The 14,538-nt window shown below is 35.6% G+C and overlaps 1 protein-coding gene across 1 annotated transcript; it reads right to left on the reverse strand.

Annotated features, from left to right (window-relative positions):
• Positions 1 to 1,796: 1,796 nt before the first annotated feature.
• On the reverse strand, positions 1,797 to 6,900 carry LOC122023948 (IQ domain-containing protein IQM3-like). Its single transcript, XM_042582397.1, has 9 exons — positions 6,507 to 6,900; positions 6,285 to 6,399; positions 6,077 to 6,142; positions 4,770 to 4,858; positions 3,767 to 3,854; positions 3,040 to 3,186; positions 2,826 to 2,918; positions 2,529 to 2,630; positions 1,797 to 2,405 (listed from the first exon to the last, which is right to left on the reverse strand). The coding sequence occupies exons 1-9, from the start codon at positions 6,767 to 6,769 to the stop codon at positions 1,944 to 1,946; spliced, it is 1,425 nt and encodes a 474-aa protein (XP_042438331.1). The 5' UTR covers positions 6,770 to 6,900; the 3' UTR covers positions 1,797 to 1,943.
• Positions 6,901 to 14,538: the final 7,638 nt, after the last annotated feature.

A 14,538-nucleotide genomic window follows, 5' to 3' on the forward strand; every position in this document is an offset into this window, starting at 1 on the left:
GTCGGAGGTCGTCCGAAGACCATCCTGGCTCGGCGACAAGCAATCTGGTCACTTGCCCACCACCGGCGGTCTTTAGACAGCCTCCGATCACTCGTCCTAATTCAAACTATAACCTGAAGAGACAGTGAATCCAAGAAGAAATCGTAATCAATTGCAGCCGGATCACCGCCACGATTCAATCATAATTTTATGTGATTCATTCCCTGATCCATAAAAATATGGACAAGGAGATCTAGTCTTATAATTTTAATCATGAAGACTTTCATAGTACAATTAGTAAAAAAATCATTTTAAAAAAAAACTATTTTACAAAAAAATCCATCATAAGTTTATTTGTAACTTTGGAGTATTTGATATCAAGTTTGTGTCAATCAAGATATAATCTAAAAATGCATGCTTTATCCATTTTAACCTTGTAAATACTCTCAATAATATGATCTACTGAGATTTTTTTTTAAAAAAAAGTAATTAAAATATTCTAACAAAAATCTACTAATTATAATTAAAAACTGATTTACAAATTAGTCTTTAACCAACATTTGGAAGACCATCGTTTGCAAAGGAAAATTTGAAAGAATTTTAATAAAATTTTTTTTAAAACATTTCAATATTAGAGGATTTATTTTTGAAATCAGTCCATGTGATTTCAATCCAACTCCGGTCGATGATGATATCTAGGAGAGGCCGTAATAGATGGATCCAAGTGAGCTGATTATAAGCCAAACAGTTGAATAGAGTCGAAAGGCAAGAATTGAATTGAATTGAATTAGAAGAGCATGTGCATTTGAATCCAAATCAACATCCAACATCTCACTGGCCATCGCAATCATACAATAGAGGATCATGTCAACTTCTTGGCCAACCGCACCGGTTGAGGCACCTTGGAAGCCATGATTGGAGGAGAACTGATGGGGTTTGGTCAAGTTTGTTTAGTTTAGCTTCATGGTTACACTAGATGAGTCGGAGAGTTTACCATTAAAAGTTGATGGATTTATAATCAAGAAAGGTTTTGGTAGTTGTGGGTTGAAGTTAGAAGGTAAAATTTGATAGATTACCTCTCATTATCGTTTTCATTTCAAGGATATTTTTCATATTTCTCATTTAAAAAATATTATTATTTTATTATTATTGTAGTAACTATTATAACATATTAAACAATAAATGCTATAATAATGTTGATCTAATTAAAATAATTTCAATCGAGTTTAGATCATCTTGACAAAATTAATAAAAAATATTGATAATTGGAGTAATTTTGGTTTATATTATACCAACTACTTTAACACATTATAGCACCTACATTATAATTACTACACTGTTGGAATAAGAGTATAGAACATCATTTTAATTTTTTGCAAAAAAATAAATAAATAAATAAAATAAGATGGGCCAAATTGAACTTGGAAGATGTTTGAGCTAGAGACAATAGGTGGCTACTTTATTATAGTCCTTAAATGTTTAAATGACTAAGGGTTTGCTTATCTCCAATAATGTGAACCTTGAAAAGATTCTCGAAATTAAGGTAACTGCCACTTTTTTTGTATAAAATTTATTTTCATTTTAGGTTGAGTTTGTGCCTCTGATTTTTCATATTCTATGCATAAGAGTGCTCAAGAGTTCTCTTATGTTTGAAGTATTCAATCTCTATAGGTTTATGATAGGTTTCCACTCCTGTTGAAGTAGACAAAAAATAGACTATCTTCTTATTGAATTTTAAGCCTAAATTTTTCAGTAAATTGGGCATTCTCAACTATCATAATTAGTATCTAGAGTATGAGAACTATAGATTCTCTTCATAATTAGTAAATGAACTTGTTACTGACATAAAAATACAACCACAGTTGCAAAACATACAGATAAGAAGAGTGCTAATACTGAAACGGGGTACTTCAGATATGGATAAGACACACAACCTGATTCAAAAATATAGCCGATATGTGATGTTATATCACGGGGTTTGCTAAGCTCTTGCTTGATTGGCCTTTTGGTGGCATGACCATCCTTGGTGAGAGATTTACAAACTCTAATGCTTGTAATCTGACCTCAACTGGATAATCTGCAACACATCCAATTCTAGGACCAGCTCCACTGCACCATTTAGAAGAAAGCTGATGACCCAACTGATAAGAACTAGCTTTCCTTTTTGAATTTATCCTCTCTAGAATGGCTTTCTTAGGCACATCAGCTCTTGGACTCTGAAGGCCACCAGATAAAGTTCTTTGGTACTTGACTTGAAGGCCTACAGCTGATTTAGATTCTGCAGTTGGTTCTGAAGCTGCCATCCCTGTTACTTCTAAAGGCAGAGCTAGTCGAGGAGTTCTAGAAACTTTCATTGATTCAATCACCTCTTCGAGCCGAGGATTCTTTGCATCCTCATAATAATCTTCATTGGATGATGACATTATCTGGGGATTAAAAGATTGGCAAGATTCTATTGAGAAGAGATCTGTAAACTCCACAGATACATACATTTGCAGAGCAAGCCAGCACTACAATGCTACATAAAAAGGAATCACAAGTAGCATTACCTCAGTTTCATCCAGATTAACATGATTTTCTTTGAGGAAGCTTAAAAAGTTGTTGAAGTTTTCCTCAGTCGGACGGTAATGCCCACTATAAGCCCAAATACGCTGCAAGCCAAACAACCTTAGCATTTAAACAAATAAATGAATTCACATCTTTTGTAAGACGTATGGGCTATTGATGATATGGAAGAATCGGTGAACATAAAAAATATTTATTATTGTTAAAGTCCAGGAGGGAGCCCAATTCAGCCCAACCTGCAATTGAACTTAACATCATTTGCAAGAAACTGCATATTCTACCTTGAGCATCCCGTTTTCAGCAGTGAACCTTCCAGCTGCTACAGTAGCTCCCCCAGCAAGGAAGCTGGAATGGTGAAATATTCCTTTCTTTTTCTGCAATTAAAAGTTATTCCTTATTGACTTGAGAGAAAGCATTAGAAAGATATTATGACCAACTTTAATACTGCAAATCCGGCTTGAAAGACATCAAAACCAGCAATTTTAGATGAATTACCTGACCAGCATATAATTTCCTGGATGTGCTCATGACAAAAATCCATTTTCCTCCTTTGGCTGCTGAAGTTGTGTCTAAAAGAACTCCAGTTTGTTTGTGCACCAGTTTGCCATCTAGTGGAACATATTCATAGTGTTCCCGTTCTTGCTGAAGAATGTTAGATATAAGGGGTTAAGCTTGTAGTTTGGAGCTGCATTTCAGATAACCTAAGCTCGTGGTAATGTTTAATTGTGTTCCATAAACATCAAGCAACATTAGTCTGAGAAAAGCTATTTAACCATCTTCCATCAGCTACTAAAATTAGATAACTATTTATCTATCTTCCATCAGCTACTAAAATTAGACAAAATTGCCTTACATTGGGAGAAATAACTAGCACCCAATAAACTCTCTCAAAAAAAAAAAATGTACATATATTAAAGGTAGAAATACACCTTACTATTTGAGAATGTTTCACATATTATCCTCCTAAATGAAGAAATATTTGTTTACATTTTAAATTTATATAAGAAGCTTCAGCCTTTCAGCAACTTACGCACAAAATGCACCACCCAAATAAGATAGGACATGAGTGCTTTGTGTTATTTGGGATTATTGAGATATTGCCATATTGCATCTATCTTCAAGGCAGCTGCCTTTGGGATCTATTGTATGCAGCCTTACCTTCTTTTTGGGTAGAAAATGTTCAAAAAATTTCTCCTAAAGGATTAAAGATAGAGATTCTTACAGGACCAAGATATATGACACATTGCTTCCGAAGGAATGATCTCGGACACTGATCGAGATCCAAATCTCTGCCATCGCCAATATCCAACCTGCATAAAAGTATTACACACTGTGAGGTAGGCCATTACAACAATCTGTCTCACTTGAATAAATTACTTAATCTAGCTTAGCATCAATGAAGGGAAAGAATAGAACGTTGAAGGACTTATCATTCTTCGACAATATAATGTGTTAGCATACAGTAAATTACAGCAATTAATGGTCTTTGATCAGAGATCATGTGAGAAAACTAGGTAATGAAATAGGGGCATGGTTTGGTTAATTGATTTAGTGAGGAAAATGAAAAAAAAACAAATATTTCAGTTGGAAAAACCAAACCAAACTAGAACCAAAGCAGTTTTAGTTCGGTTTAAAATCAAACTGAAACTTTCAATTTGATATAGATTTGGTTCAGTTTGAAACTGTTATGTGAAAAAAATAAATGTGAATCAATCAAACATCTTTTAAAATTAGTTTACAATCAGAAATCCTATTAAAGTTTATAATACAAATATTATAATTAAAGATTAAGGAACATAAAGGGTCAATAATGGTAAGATATTATAATAATTAAAATACTAATTTACCTACAAACATATACTATGAAAACGTTAACAGTTTAGTTCAGTTTTAAAGGTTTGTGTAAATTCAAACCAAAATTAAACATCAACCAATAACTTAACCAAGTATCCAAACTGATTTGGTTTGGATGCTTAAGGTTATAGACGCTCATCCCTAGAGGTGGATAAGTAGGCCAAACAAAAGATACTCATGGTAAAGCTTCAAGTTCTTGAGACTTTGTTATGCTGGATGAGACACTTTAAACAATATCATATTTTTAAAACAAAAGATAGTTGTTGCGAATATGTAAAAGGTTTTTACATTACAAAAAGAAGATAAATTAAAAAAAATAAAATAAAAGTAATCAAGAAAAGAGAGAGGATAGGAAGGAGTTTATCACTAACCAGTAGAAGAAAGGTTGACCTGCTTCACTTTTGCGCCATTCTTCATAATAAATATGCAGATTATGGCCATATCGATGTCTTGGATCAATCTACAGAAATTAAATAAGGAGTGAACACTCAAGAAGAAAATCCATTTGTTTAAGCTCAAATTATCATAGGACTCAAATGACTTCGAAGGGATGGACACTGGGAAAACTCTCAACAGAATGCCACTGGTCAATAAAAATAAAATAGAAAAAGTTAGACATATCCCTAAGCGAATATAAAAGGTTCCTTGGTTTCAGTTTTCAAAAATAAATAAATAAAATAAAAGGTTCGATAATTAGAGATAAGAACAAAAGGGAAAGGATGACTTTCCAGTCTTCAGTTATCAGTCTATATGTGGAGTGATCCGGCGGTAAGAACAAGGGACCCCTTTTCCGAGAAGTCAACGCCACGTGGAGGTCAAAAAGTTAAAAGGATTATCGGAGAAGGGTGGGCCGACCGGCCTACCGAAAAAGGGTTGGACCAACCGGCCGACCGGAGTCTAACTGAAAGCAAAGGCACCCCAGCGGGAGTCGGGGTTCCGACGCTCATGTTGAACAAGGTCGTATGGCCGAGCGGGAGGCTCGCTCAGCCGAAGGCATAAAGTAGCAATACTGCTAATAGTCCACGGAGCACACTACTGGGATTCTCCCGAGCGGACCGACCGGCCGGACGTGAGGGAACTGCCGACCGGCAGGACGCTCGGCATGAGGTAAAAAGAGACAAAAGGACAAGGGAACATCTTCTGACAGCGGGTATGTTCGACGAGCAGGTCATACGCAGGATCTTATGACAGAAGGTTCCGCTGTCCCATCAAAGACGTGCTCGGACTGTAGCAGTATGGTGTCAGGTAAACTTTTCTGACAAGCCCATACTGAGGTATGGGCTGAGGACACGTATTAGCCTCGGTGTGTGTGTACGTGAGCCCCTTCCCAACTCTATATAAGGAGCTTCACACTTTGCCGGAGGTACGCATTCTAGCATCTTGGGAGCCACTTCTTCGTTGTCCATTCGCCTGACTTGTCGGAGGGTCGTCGTCGGGAACCCCTCCCCGGCCCGACTTCTTTGCAGGTTCGCCGAAGCTCCGTACGACCGGCCGGAGATCTACGTCAGCAACTAGGAGAGCGCCACGTGCCCAGCGTCCGTTGATTCAGCGTTCGGACAGGATCATGGAGCAAAAAGGCTAAAAGTGTCTGAACACCAAGAGCTAGTCGATAATCCACAGCAGAAGAATGAAAATAGCAATAAAAGAGAGATGGAAAATGAACATTTTGTATACGTACGGCTTCAATCCAGTGTTGAAAAGCGAGTTTGAGGGCTCTGGCGTCCTTAGATAAGCCCTGACCAACCTGAAAAAAAAACACCAAAACATAACTCGATTCTCTTGTTTGTATTTGCAAGCCAAAACTTAATTCGGTTGCTATCAAAATCTAGATCACAAAAAAGGAACGAAAAAAAAGGAAGAAACGGCCAAGGGATATGCAAACGAGCCTTGGAAGCATTTAATTTGACGCGATTCCATCGCGAGATCACCGACTCCTGTTTCACGTGATCGAAGAACGACACCGTACTACGGTTGAGTTGAACAAATTCTATCGCCTGCCACCTTCCAAATTCGCCGACGACAGACAAAGAGCAAAATTTTCATCCTCCATCTTAATCCGAAAAAGATAGAGAGAGCCAAAAATGAAACTCTTTCTTTAATCAAATTACCATAGCTCTTCGGCGACGACAGCGGAGTCCGCTAGCCTGCGGCGGGTGCGGTAGCTCCTGTATACCTTCTGGAGCTTGGTAGCCGCCGCCGCCGATTTTGGCGGGTTGGAAGAGCGACATCCTCCGTCATCGGAGACCTCCATTCCCTTCATGAAGGCCGGATCTCGGCCGGATCCCGGAGACTCGGGCTCCTCGGGAAGCTGGAATGCCGGCGGAGCATGATCGAGGCTGCTCCGGATGATGGAGAGTGGCTCCACTTGCATGTCTCAGCGGTGGAAGAACAGAGACGCAGTGGAGACTGTTTCTTCTGGAGAGACTTGGCGAAGAGTGGTTGAGTTGAGCTGAGTCGAGATGATGGCTGCACTTCTTATAATTGAAGAGGAAGAAGACAATGGAGAAAAAGAGGGCGGTGGATAGCCATTTATTGTGGTTGCTCAATTCTTAAATCTGGCTGGTGACGCATGTCGAGGACGACAAAAGCAATTAGGTCATCTTGGTCGATTCAAGTAGACTCATTCGAAATGCCGGTTCGAAATCGACGAATTGAGACTATCGGTTCGACTAGACGATGCCTGATAAATCCACGTACGATTTGATTCACGATTCAAAATAACCGATTCACAGTTCGATTACGATTCATCATGATTTATCCTTGTTCAAAATTATTATATTAAAAACAATTAAAATCATAAATTCATAAAAGAATTTAAAAAATTATTAATTAAAAATCATTTACTAATAAACTGTTATAAATTAACTAATAAATAAATAAATATCTCCCTTACTCTTTTCTAGTTATTAAAAATAATTATATAAAAAAATTATTAATTCATTATTGAATAACCAACAAACACATAAAGACATTAATAATTATAGTCCCTTGATTAAGATACTTGATAATGTTCTAATTATTAAAAATAATAATATAATAAAAATTTATTAATTCATTATTAAATAATTAATTAACACATGAAGACATTAATAATTATAGTCCCGTTGATTAAGATACTTAATAATGTCTAATTATTAAAAATAATAATATAATAAAAAAATATTTATTCATTATTAAATAACTAATTAATACAAAGATATTAATAATTATAGTCCCGTTGATTAAAATACTTGATAATGATCTATTTTGTCTTGGGCTGGTGCTACGATAGAATATTTATATCGTCACCTAAGTATTCATAATTTGATCTCTTACTATTTTGATGACAAATGAAAAAATTTTATAGGACCGAATCAACCATCCTACATATAGTCACTAATTAAATTTATTAAAATATATATATATATAAACATATGACAGGTTAATGGACCTTGAATCTTAATTGACTCATCCAATTAGGATGTAGTATGGGTTGAATTGGGTCTGATTAGGACTCAGCCCGTGGATAAATCTAGATTAAAGTCCGAGCATCTAAATTATTTTATAATACATATATGTATATATATATATATATATATATATATTCAAATAATGAATAAGCTCAAAATAAAATCTACTAAAAATTTACATATTTTATATATTTTTTATCAAATTAATTAAAAAATTAAAATAATTTTAGAGGATGGGAGGAGGTTTTTTATCCCACATAATATTTTTTGCTCGAGCTAAATTAATTTTTTAATATTATAATAGTTATTTAATAGTTGTTAGATATTTTGATATTAGCAATATGATGAAATATTTTTAATTATTTTTATAAAAAATATCTTTTTAATGACGGTAATAATTAGGACTATCCTTTTAATTTTTATCCCGAAGGATAGTGATTATTTATTAACTTACGCCTCCATTATGGGTCTAACATGAGGAATCGGGCCGCGGGAATATGGTACTGTACGAGTGTAAATAAATTAAATATTTATGAATAAATTTAGTATTTAGTTTGGTAAAATATTATTTATGTTTATTCAATAAATAAATAAATATATATATATATATAAAAGATGAATTAAACAAATAAATTTTAAATAGCTAGTTAAAATAAATAAATAAGTTTGAACACATGTGTTCAACTCGTTAATATTCGTAAATAATGTTTGTGAACAATATTCATGAACAACGTTCATAAACAATATTCACAAATCATATTTATTAATAAAATTCGTATCAATTTACTAAATAAATAATAAAATAAAATAAAATAAATAAATAAGTTTGAATTATCAATCTCAATAATTAATTAGATAGATAGCTAAAAGTTTTAAATAATTAAAAAAAAAATGAATTGAGAACTTAATAACATCTATATAAACTAAGTTCGAATCAAGCTTAAGTCAAGTTTGAATTGAGAGTTCGATAACATCTAAAAGAACCAAGCTCAAACCAAGATTCAAACAAGCTCAAGTTTATAAAAAATAAAGTAAGTTAAACTTGAACAATCATTTCAAAGGTTTAGTTCATTTTAAGTTCGGTTCAGCTTATCTTAGTTACTTTATCAAATAAACTTGAACAACCCAAAACTCGACTCGATTCGTTTATAATCCTATGCAGCGACAGGGCATCTATGACAAATTTATAAAAAAAGATTCTCTAAATAAGACACACAATTAAAAAATATTAAGCTTCTTAACCGTCTCCAGCATTTTTTTTATTCATCTTAATAACGGATGAAAAAATTCTATAGAATTAAATCGATCACTTATGGTGGCAAAAAAAAAAAAAAAAATGAATACGCTCGCTCCCAGCGTCCCCACCAACTCGTCCCAATGTCAACACGGAGGAGGTAAATCACGGACGGCTACTAGTCTTTGGAATAGTGACTAACACATAAGAAAGATATTTACCTCGACTTTATCGAAATTCAAACTTCAAACCTTATAATGATAACACCTCATACGCTAACCATTAGGCCACTCAACAACTAAGGGAATTTATCAATTTTATTTTTTTAACGTCGGAATCAGGATGCAGACCCAAAGTCAGCTGGAGCCGTTGTCACATGCAAACTGCGACTCTGTCTGTCAATAATTTATTCTTTATGATTTCATTGCCATTTAAAACTAGCCAACAACCATGAGAAACTCATGTGAATCCAACAAAAAAAAAATCCCATAATACCCGGCCCATAATAAACTTTAAAAAATAATATATATTTTTTTAAAAAAAATTGATGATTCTTTAAACATCAATAAGGCATACCTTAATAAATTCTAATGAAAAAAAAAGTAAGTCCATTTAGAAAAAATCTATGCAGACTAGATAGTTAATTTGACTAAATTGCATGACTTGTTTTTTTTTTTTTTTCAAATCAGCTTCTATTGTAATTAAAGTGCTTTCTTCAGTTTTTTTTTACTTTAGCTCTTGTAATCGAACTCCATTGATGTGTAGTGATCATCCAGAAGATCTAGAGTAGGATATTCATTTCTTTTCAAAATCTCAGCTTAATCTCCGTTCTTAACTTGTTGGATCATAATTTATTCTCCATCTTTAATTTCATCATTCCCGGTCTTCCTGCAAACTTCTGCTTCTTTACTAATAAGATCAACAAGTTTGACTTGGCACTCAGTTCAATCTTCACGGGTTCAATTGGGAAATTAAAAGATTAAAAGATAGATGGATGATCTAGTTGTCGGCCACAGTTGTGTCCCAGAGAGTGTAGTTTCCCTGCAGCTTCTTCGATGGGAAGTTTCTCTCTGTTTTCCTTAATACAAAGAATGGGAACATGGCACAAAAGTTGTCCAACTTTGACTGCCTCTCCTAGGTACCGCTCACGTCCACATTAATTTGGTGCACCAACCGTGGGCAAGAATTTTATATGCAAGTGTGGCCCAGGGTTCACATACGAGTTCATTTATTTTTTTTAATTGGTACGTGATATTTAATTTACGCCAGGCATATGTTCATCCATTACTTAACTATTCATTTAAAATAAGTTCAATAATTCATTAGATTCTTTAGAACTTTGCCCAAAGAAACCAGTGAGAGAGTAAATTTTATGTGGAACCGATGTCGGATTTTAGATCTGGAGAATCACATATTTGGTGATAAACATAATTATTATACATGATATATAATTTTCAATATAAAATATAATAATTAAAAAATAATAAAATATTCTAAATTAATATTAATATATTATAAAAAAAAGTAAATTTTTTTAATAGATATATTCAATTAAATATCAAATAAAATTTTCTAATTAAAAGAAATTTGAGATTTTGTTATTTTATCTAAATCTTTAATAATTTTTATGCTCATGGTTTTTAGTAATTTCTCTCTTAACATATGTCATTTTTACGAGTGTTAACTACAATAAATTAAATTTTATGATTAATTTTCAAAAGATACAATATGTATCGTATTATAGAACCTACAATATCACTTTACCTAATCCTTTTTCTCCTTTTTCTTCTCACCCCGACCTTATCCGTCTCCCCGCCCTTCTTCTTCTCCTCATTCTTTTCACTGCCACCTTCCTCTTTTTTGGACGGGACGACGATCTCGACACTGCGCTTGATCTTTTCCTTCAGCATGTCGGGTCGGGGGTGTTCGTGGCCATGGCCCCTAGTCTCCATGTAAATCCGCCGGTGGTCAGAAGATGATTCGTGTATTTTAAATATTTCATTAGTCAATTATATATATCTTTACCATATATATGTCAATATTATTTGGTGTTTTACTTGCAATTATAATTATGTCGTTTAATTATATTATATATTTTTAAAAAAAAATAGATCCGCTACCTTAGTGGCCCCTAGTACCGACCCCATGTATATGGAAACCTCACCTCAAGATAATTAACTATTTTCAGTATTCAGTTAACTATTTCCAATATTATATTAGAATTCGAATTATCGAAGGATAAATTTTAAATTTATATTTCATCAAATATTCTTAGAACCATAATATAATTAAAGTACTTTCCATGTTTACAATCAATTCAATTTATATAAAGTTTTAATACTGCAAAAACTGATGCTGTTGGCGGTGAATCTGATATCACCTCGTTCGATCCCTAAAAATTTAAAAATAATATATTATAATCACGTGAAAATATTATATATATAAGTTTAAAAAATAAAATTAGATACTAAAATATCTTACTATTTAATTAAGAATATGAATCATTTAATAATTAATTTTGATGAAATTTAAAATTAAATTATGTTAATATTTTTTTCTATTAAAATAATTTTAAGATTTATTAGTAATTTTCTTAATTATTTTTTATATGAAAAATATGTACTTTCATGATTTTCTTTAGTCTCACTACTTAGGATTGATAACAACGTAAATAGAGAAGCTTCTATAAATACCCCGACGACATTAGAAAATATAATTTTTTCAATCTTTGCTAAGATCAAGTGTAGTATCTATTTTTATCAGTTTAATATCTGATATAAAAATTAAATTAAATTAAATTAAATTTTTATAAAAGAGAGTTTGTTATAATAATTTGCTTTTGTGATTATCTAACGTTACCCTTATTTTGCGCTATTACATTGACCTTATCCGAAAGTCGATGAGGTAGAAAGCTGGAGATGTGGCGCTCCCGCTGATTGCCTATGGACTCCGCTCCGCCCTGCAAGACAGATGATGTCAATGCGGAGCCAGGGAAGGGGTCCCCAACGTTGATCCTCTGACGCTCAAGTCAGTCACCGACGATGAAGTAGAAAGCGGAGCAACAAGAATGAAAACTGTAACGCAAATAGTGTATCCAGCATACCTCCGCCGATGCTTGGACACCCCTTTATATAGAGTTCCTGTAGCACGCATGCATGCTTCCCCAGGCGGGTGCACGTCTTGAAGTTTCCCCTGAAAAAACTTATCAGTAAAGTGCCCCTAACACCATACCTTAACGAGCTGAGCATATCTCTGATGTGACAGTGGAAGCTTCCGTCGTACGATCTTCTTTTCGACTGATCCTGTCTGAAAGTCGATGAGATGGAATGCTAGGGATGTGGCGCTCCCGCTGACCACCTATAGACTCTGCTCGGACCTACAACACAAACTACGTCAGTGCCGAGCCAAGGAAGGGGTCCCGGCGTTGGCCCTCCGACGTTCAAGTTAGTCACCGATGATGAAGTATAAGGTGGAGCAACAAGAAGACTGTAGCGCAAACAGTGAATATTGCATACCTCTGCCGATGCTTGGACCCCCCCCTTTATATAGAGCTTCTATAGCGCGCGTGCACGCTCCCCAAAATGAGCATACTTCCCAAAGTTTTCCCTGAAAAGACTTGTCAGTAAAGTATCTCTGACATAGTACCGCAACGGGCCGAGCATATCTCTGAAGTGACAGTAGAAGCTTCCACTGTACGATCTTCTGGTTGTACATGCCTGGTGTCGGCGACACTAACTCCCAAAAGGATGTCAATGGATACCAGAGAGAGAGAGTATGTGTTGGTGCAATCTATCTCCAAGGTTTTAATGTCCGACAAATTTGTTTAAGTTTAATGGAGCTTGATCATGGGAAGTCCTAGTTGTAGGCTAGGCAAGAGAAATCTCGGTATATCGTGAAAGCCAGGTGAATAGGTCTGGAGGACCTGCTCCCTTGGTAGCAGAATACTGAGGCAAGGGAAATCTCGGTATATCGTGGAAGCCATGTGGATAGGTCTAGAGGACCTGATCCCTGGGTAGCCGAATACTGAGTCCCGGTGAGTAAAGCCAGGTTGAGAAAACCCTAGGGGGTGGTAACCTTAGGTAACGGGAAGTCTTGGAGGAGTGAACTCTAAGCAAGGTTGATCGGATGGTTTCCGATCGGCCGCGCGCGGTCGACCGGACCAGCGAATCTCGGTAAATCTAGGTTTAGGTTTACCATTATATTCTGTATTACTATTATTGTTGTTGGCTAATATAGTATTGCAGGAAAAGTCTTAGTGGATCAGGCGATCAAACACTGAGCAGGCAAGGTCCAAACATGTCTAGAGAACCATGTTTGGCAGGTAAGTTGAGATAAACAATTAGAGGAGCGACAGTGAGGTCGGGTTCCTGAAGGGAACAACCTAAGGTCGTTGATCCAACTGAAGAAATCGGGAGGGTTTCCAAGTTGAGATCAAGACAGTTCTACTGTCTAATATTACTCATGCATTATATATATTACTGTGCTAACTTTTGTGTTGTAGGGATACTTTGTTTAACTCTGTGTTACAGGTTCGGCCGGATCGATCGATCGAACGTAGGGATCAGTCGAACGAACTATGATGACTCAACACAGTCCAATTCATCAGCATCGATCAGAAGCAAAAGGAAAAAAGAGTTGATCGGTCGACCGAACCAAAGGATCGGTCGACTGAACCAATCAACATTAAAGCACCATTAAATAAGGATCTTGGCAAATCTCGACGAACAGGGAAGGAGCCTGTTCGGTTGTCCGAAAGTAGAGATCGGTTGACCGAACCCTTAATGAGCAGTTAATGCAAAAGATTGAGCCAACATCAGAGTCCAGCCAGGAAGGAAGGGAGCTGGTTTGGTCGACCGAACAGAGGGATCTGTCGATCGAACCTCAAAGGCACTTATAAAAAGGGGCTCGAGGTTTAAGGCAAAAAAATAACTTTTCTGATTACAAAAAGGCTCACCTCTGCGCAAGCTGTTCGTATTGCAAGCTCACTGCAACTCTTCAAACTACTCCATCCGGAAGTACCAACCGAGCTTCAAATTCTACATTTAATCGGTATATTAATTTTTAGCTTGCATTGTATTATTTCATTAGTAAGATAGTAGGATTGTTACTATCTTGCTCATTTGTACGATCTGCTTCTTTTCGAGGATTTCGGAAAGAAGAGTTATAGTGGATTGCCCATCGGTGCGGTCAAGGGCCGCGGGCCTTCGAGTAGGAGTCGACCTAGACTCCGAACGAAGTAAACGAATTGGTCTTTTATTTTAATTTCTGCTGCACGATTCTAATTTCCAAAGAAAAAGAAAAGTTTTAAAAGAGTGCAATATTCACCCCCCCCCCCCTCTATCACACTTATCTGATCCAACAGTATGCTGTTAGGCCGAGAGGGTTGGCCGCTCGGCTGGAGCTCGGTTGTTCCTGTGTCCCGTCCACTCGGCGGGGCTCCACTGTGTTTAGTCCGCT

The sequence above is a fragment of the Zingiber officinale genome, chromosome 9B, assembly GCF_018446385.1.
Source record: "Zingiber officinale cultivar Zhangliang chromosome 9B, Zo_v1.1, whole genome shotgun sequence".
In the NCBI taxonomy this organism is placed as follows: domain Eukaryota; kingdom Viridiplantae; phylum Streptophyta; class Magnoliopsida; order Zingiberales; family Zingiberaceae; genus Zingiber; species Zingiber officinale.

What these genes read in the sequence shown, in the direction of transcription:
- LOC122023948 (XM_042582397.1), bottom strand. Translation starts at nt 6,769, where the DNA reads ATGCAAGTGGAGCCACTCTCCATCATCCGGAGCAGCCTCGATCATGCT. An exon ending in GTCGTCGCCGAAGAGCTATG is followed by an intron (nt 6,400 to 6,506) that starts GTAATTTGATTA and finishes CGAATTTGGAAG; the next exon opens with GTGGCAGGCGATAGAATTTG. An exon ending in TTAATCTGGATGAAACTGAG is followed by an intron (nt 2,406 to 2,528) that starts GTAATGCTACTT and finishes TTTAATCCCCAG; the next exon opens with ATAATGTCATCATCCAATGA.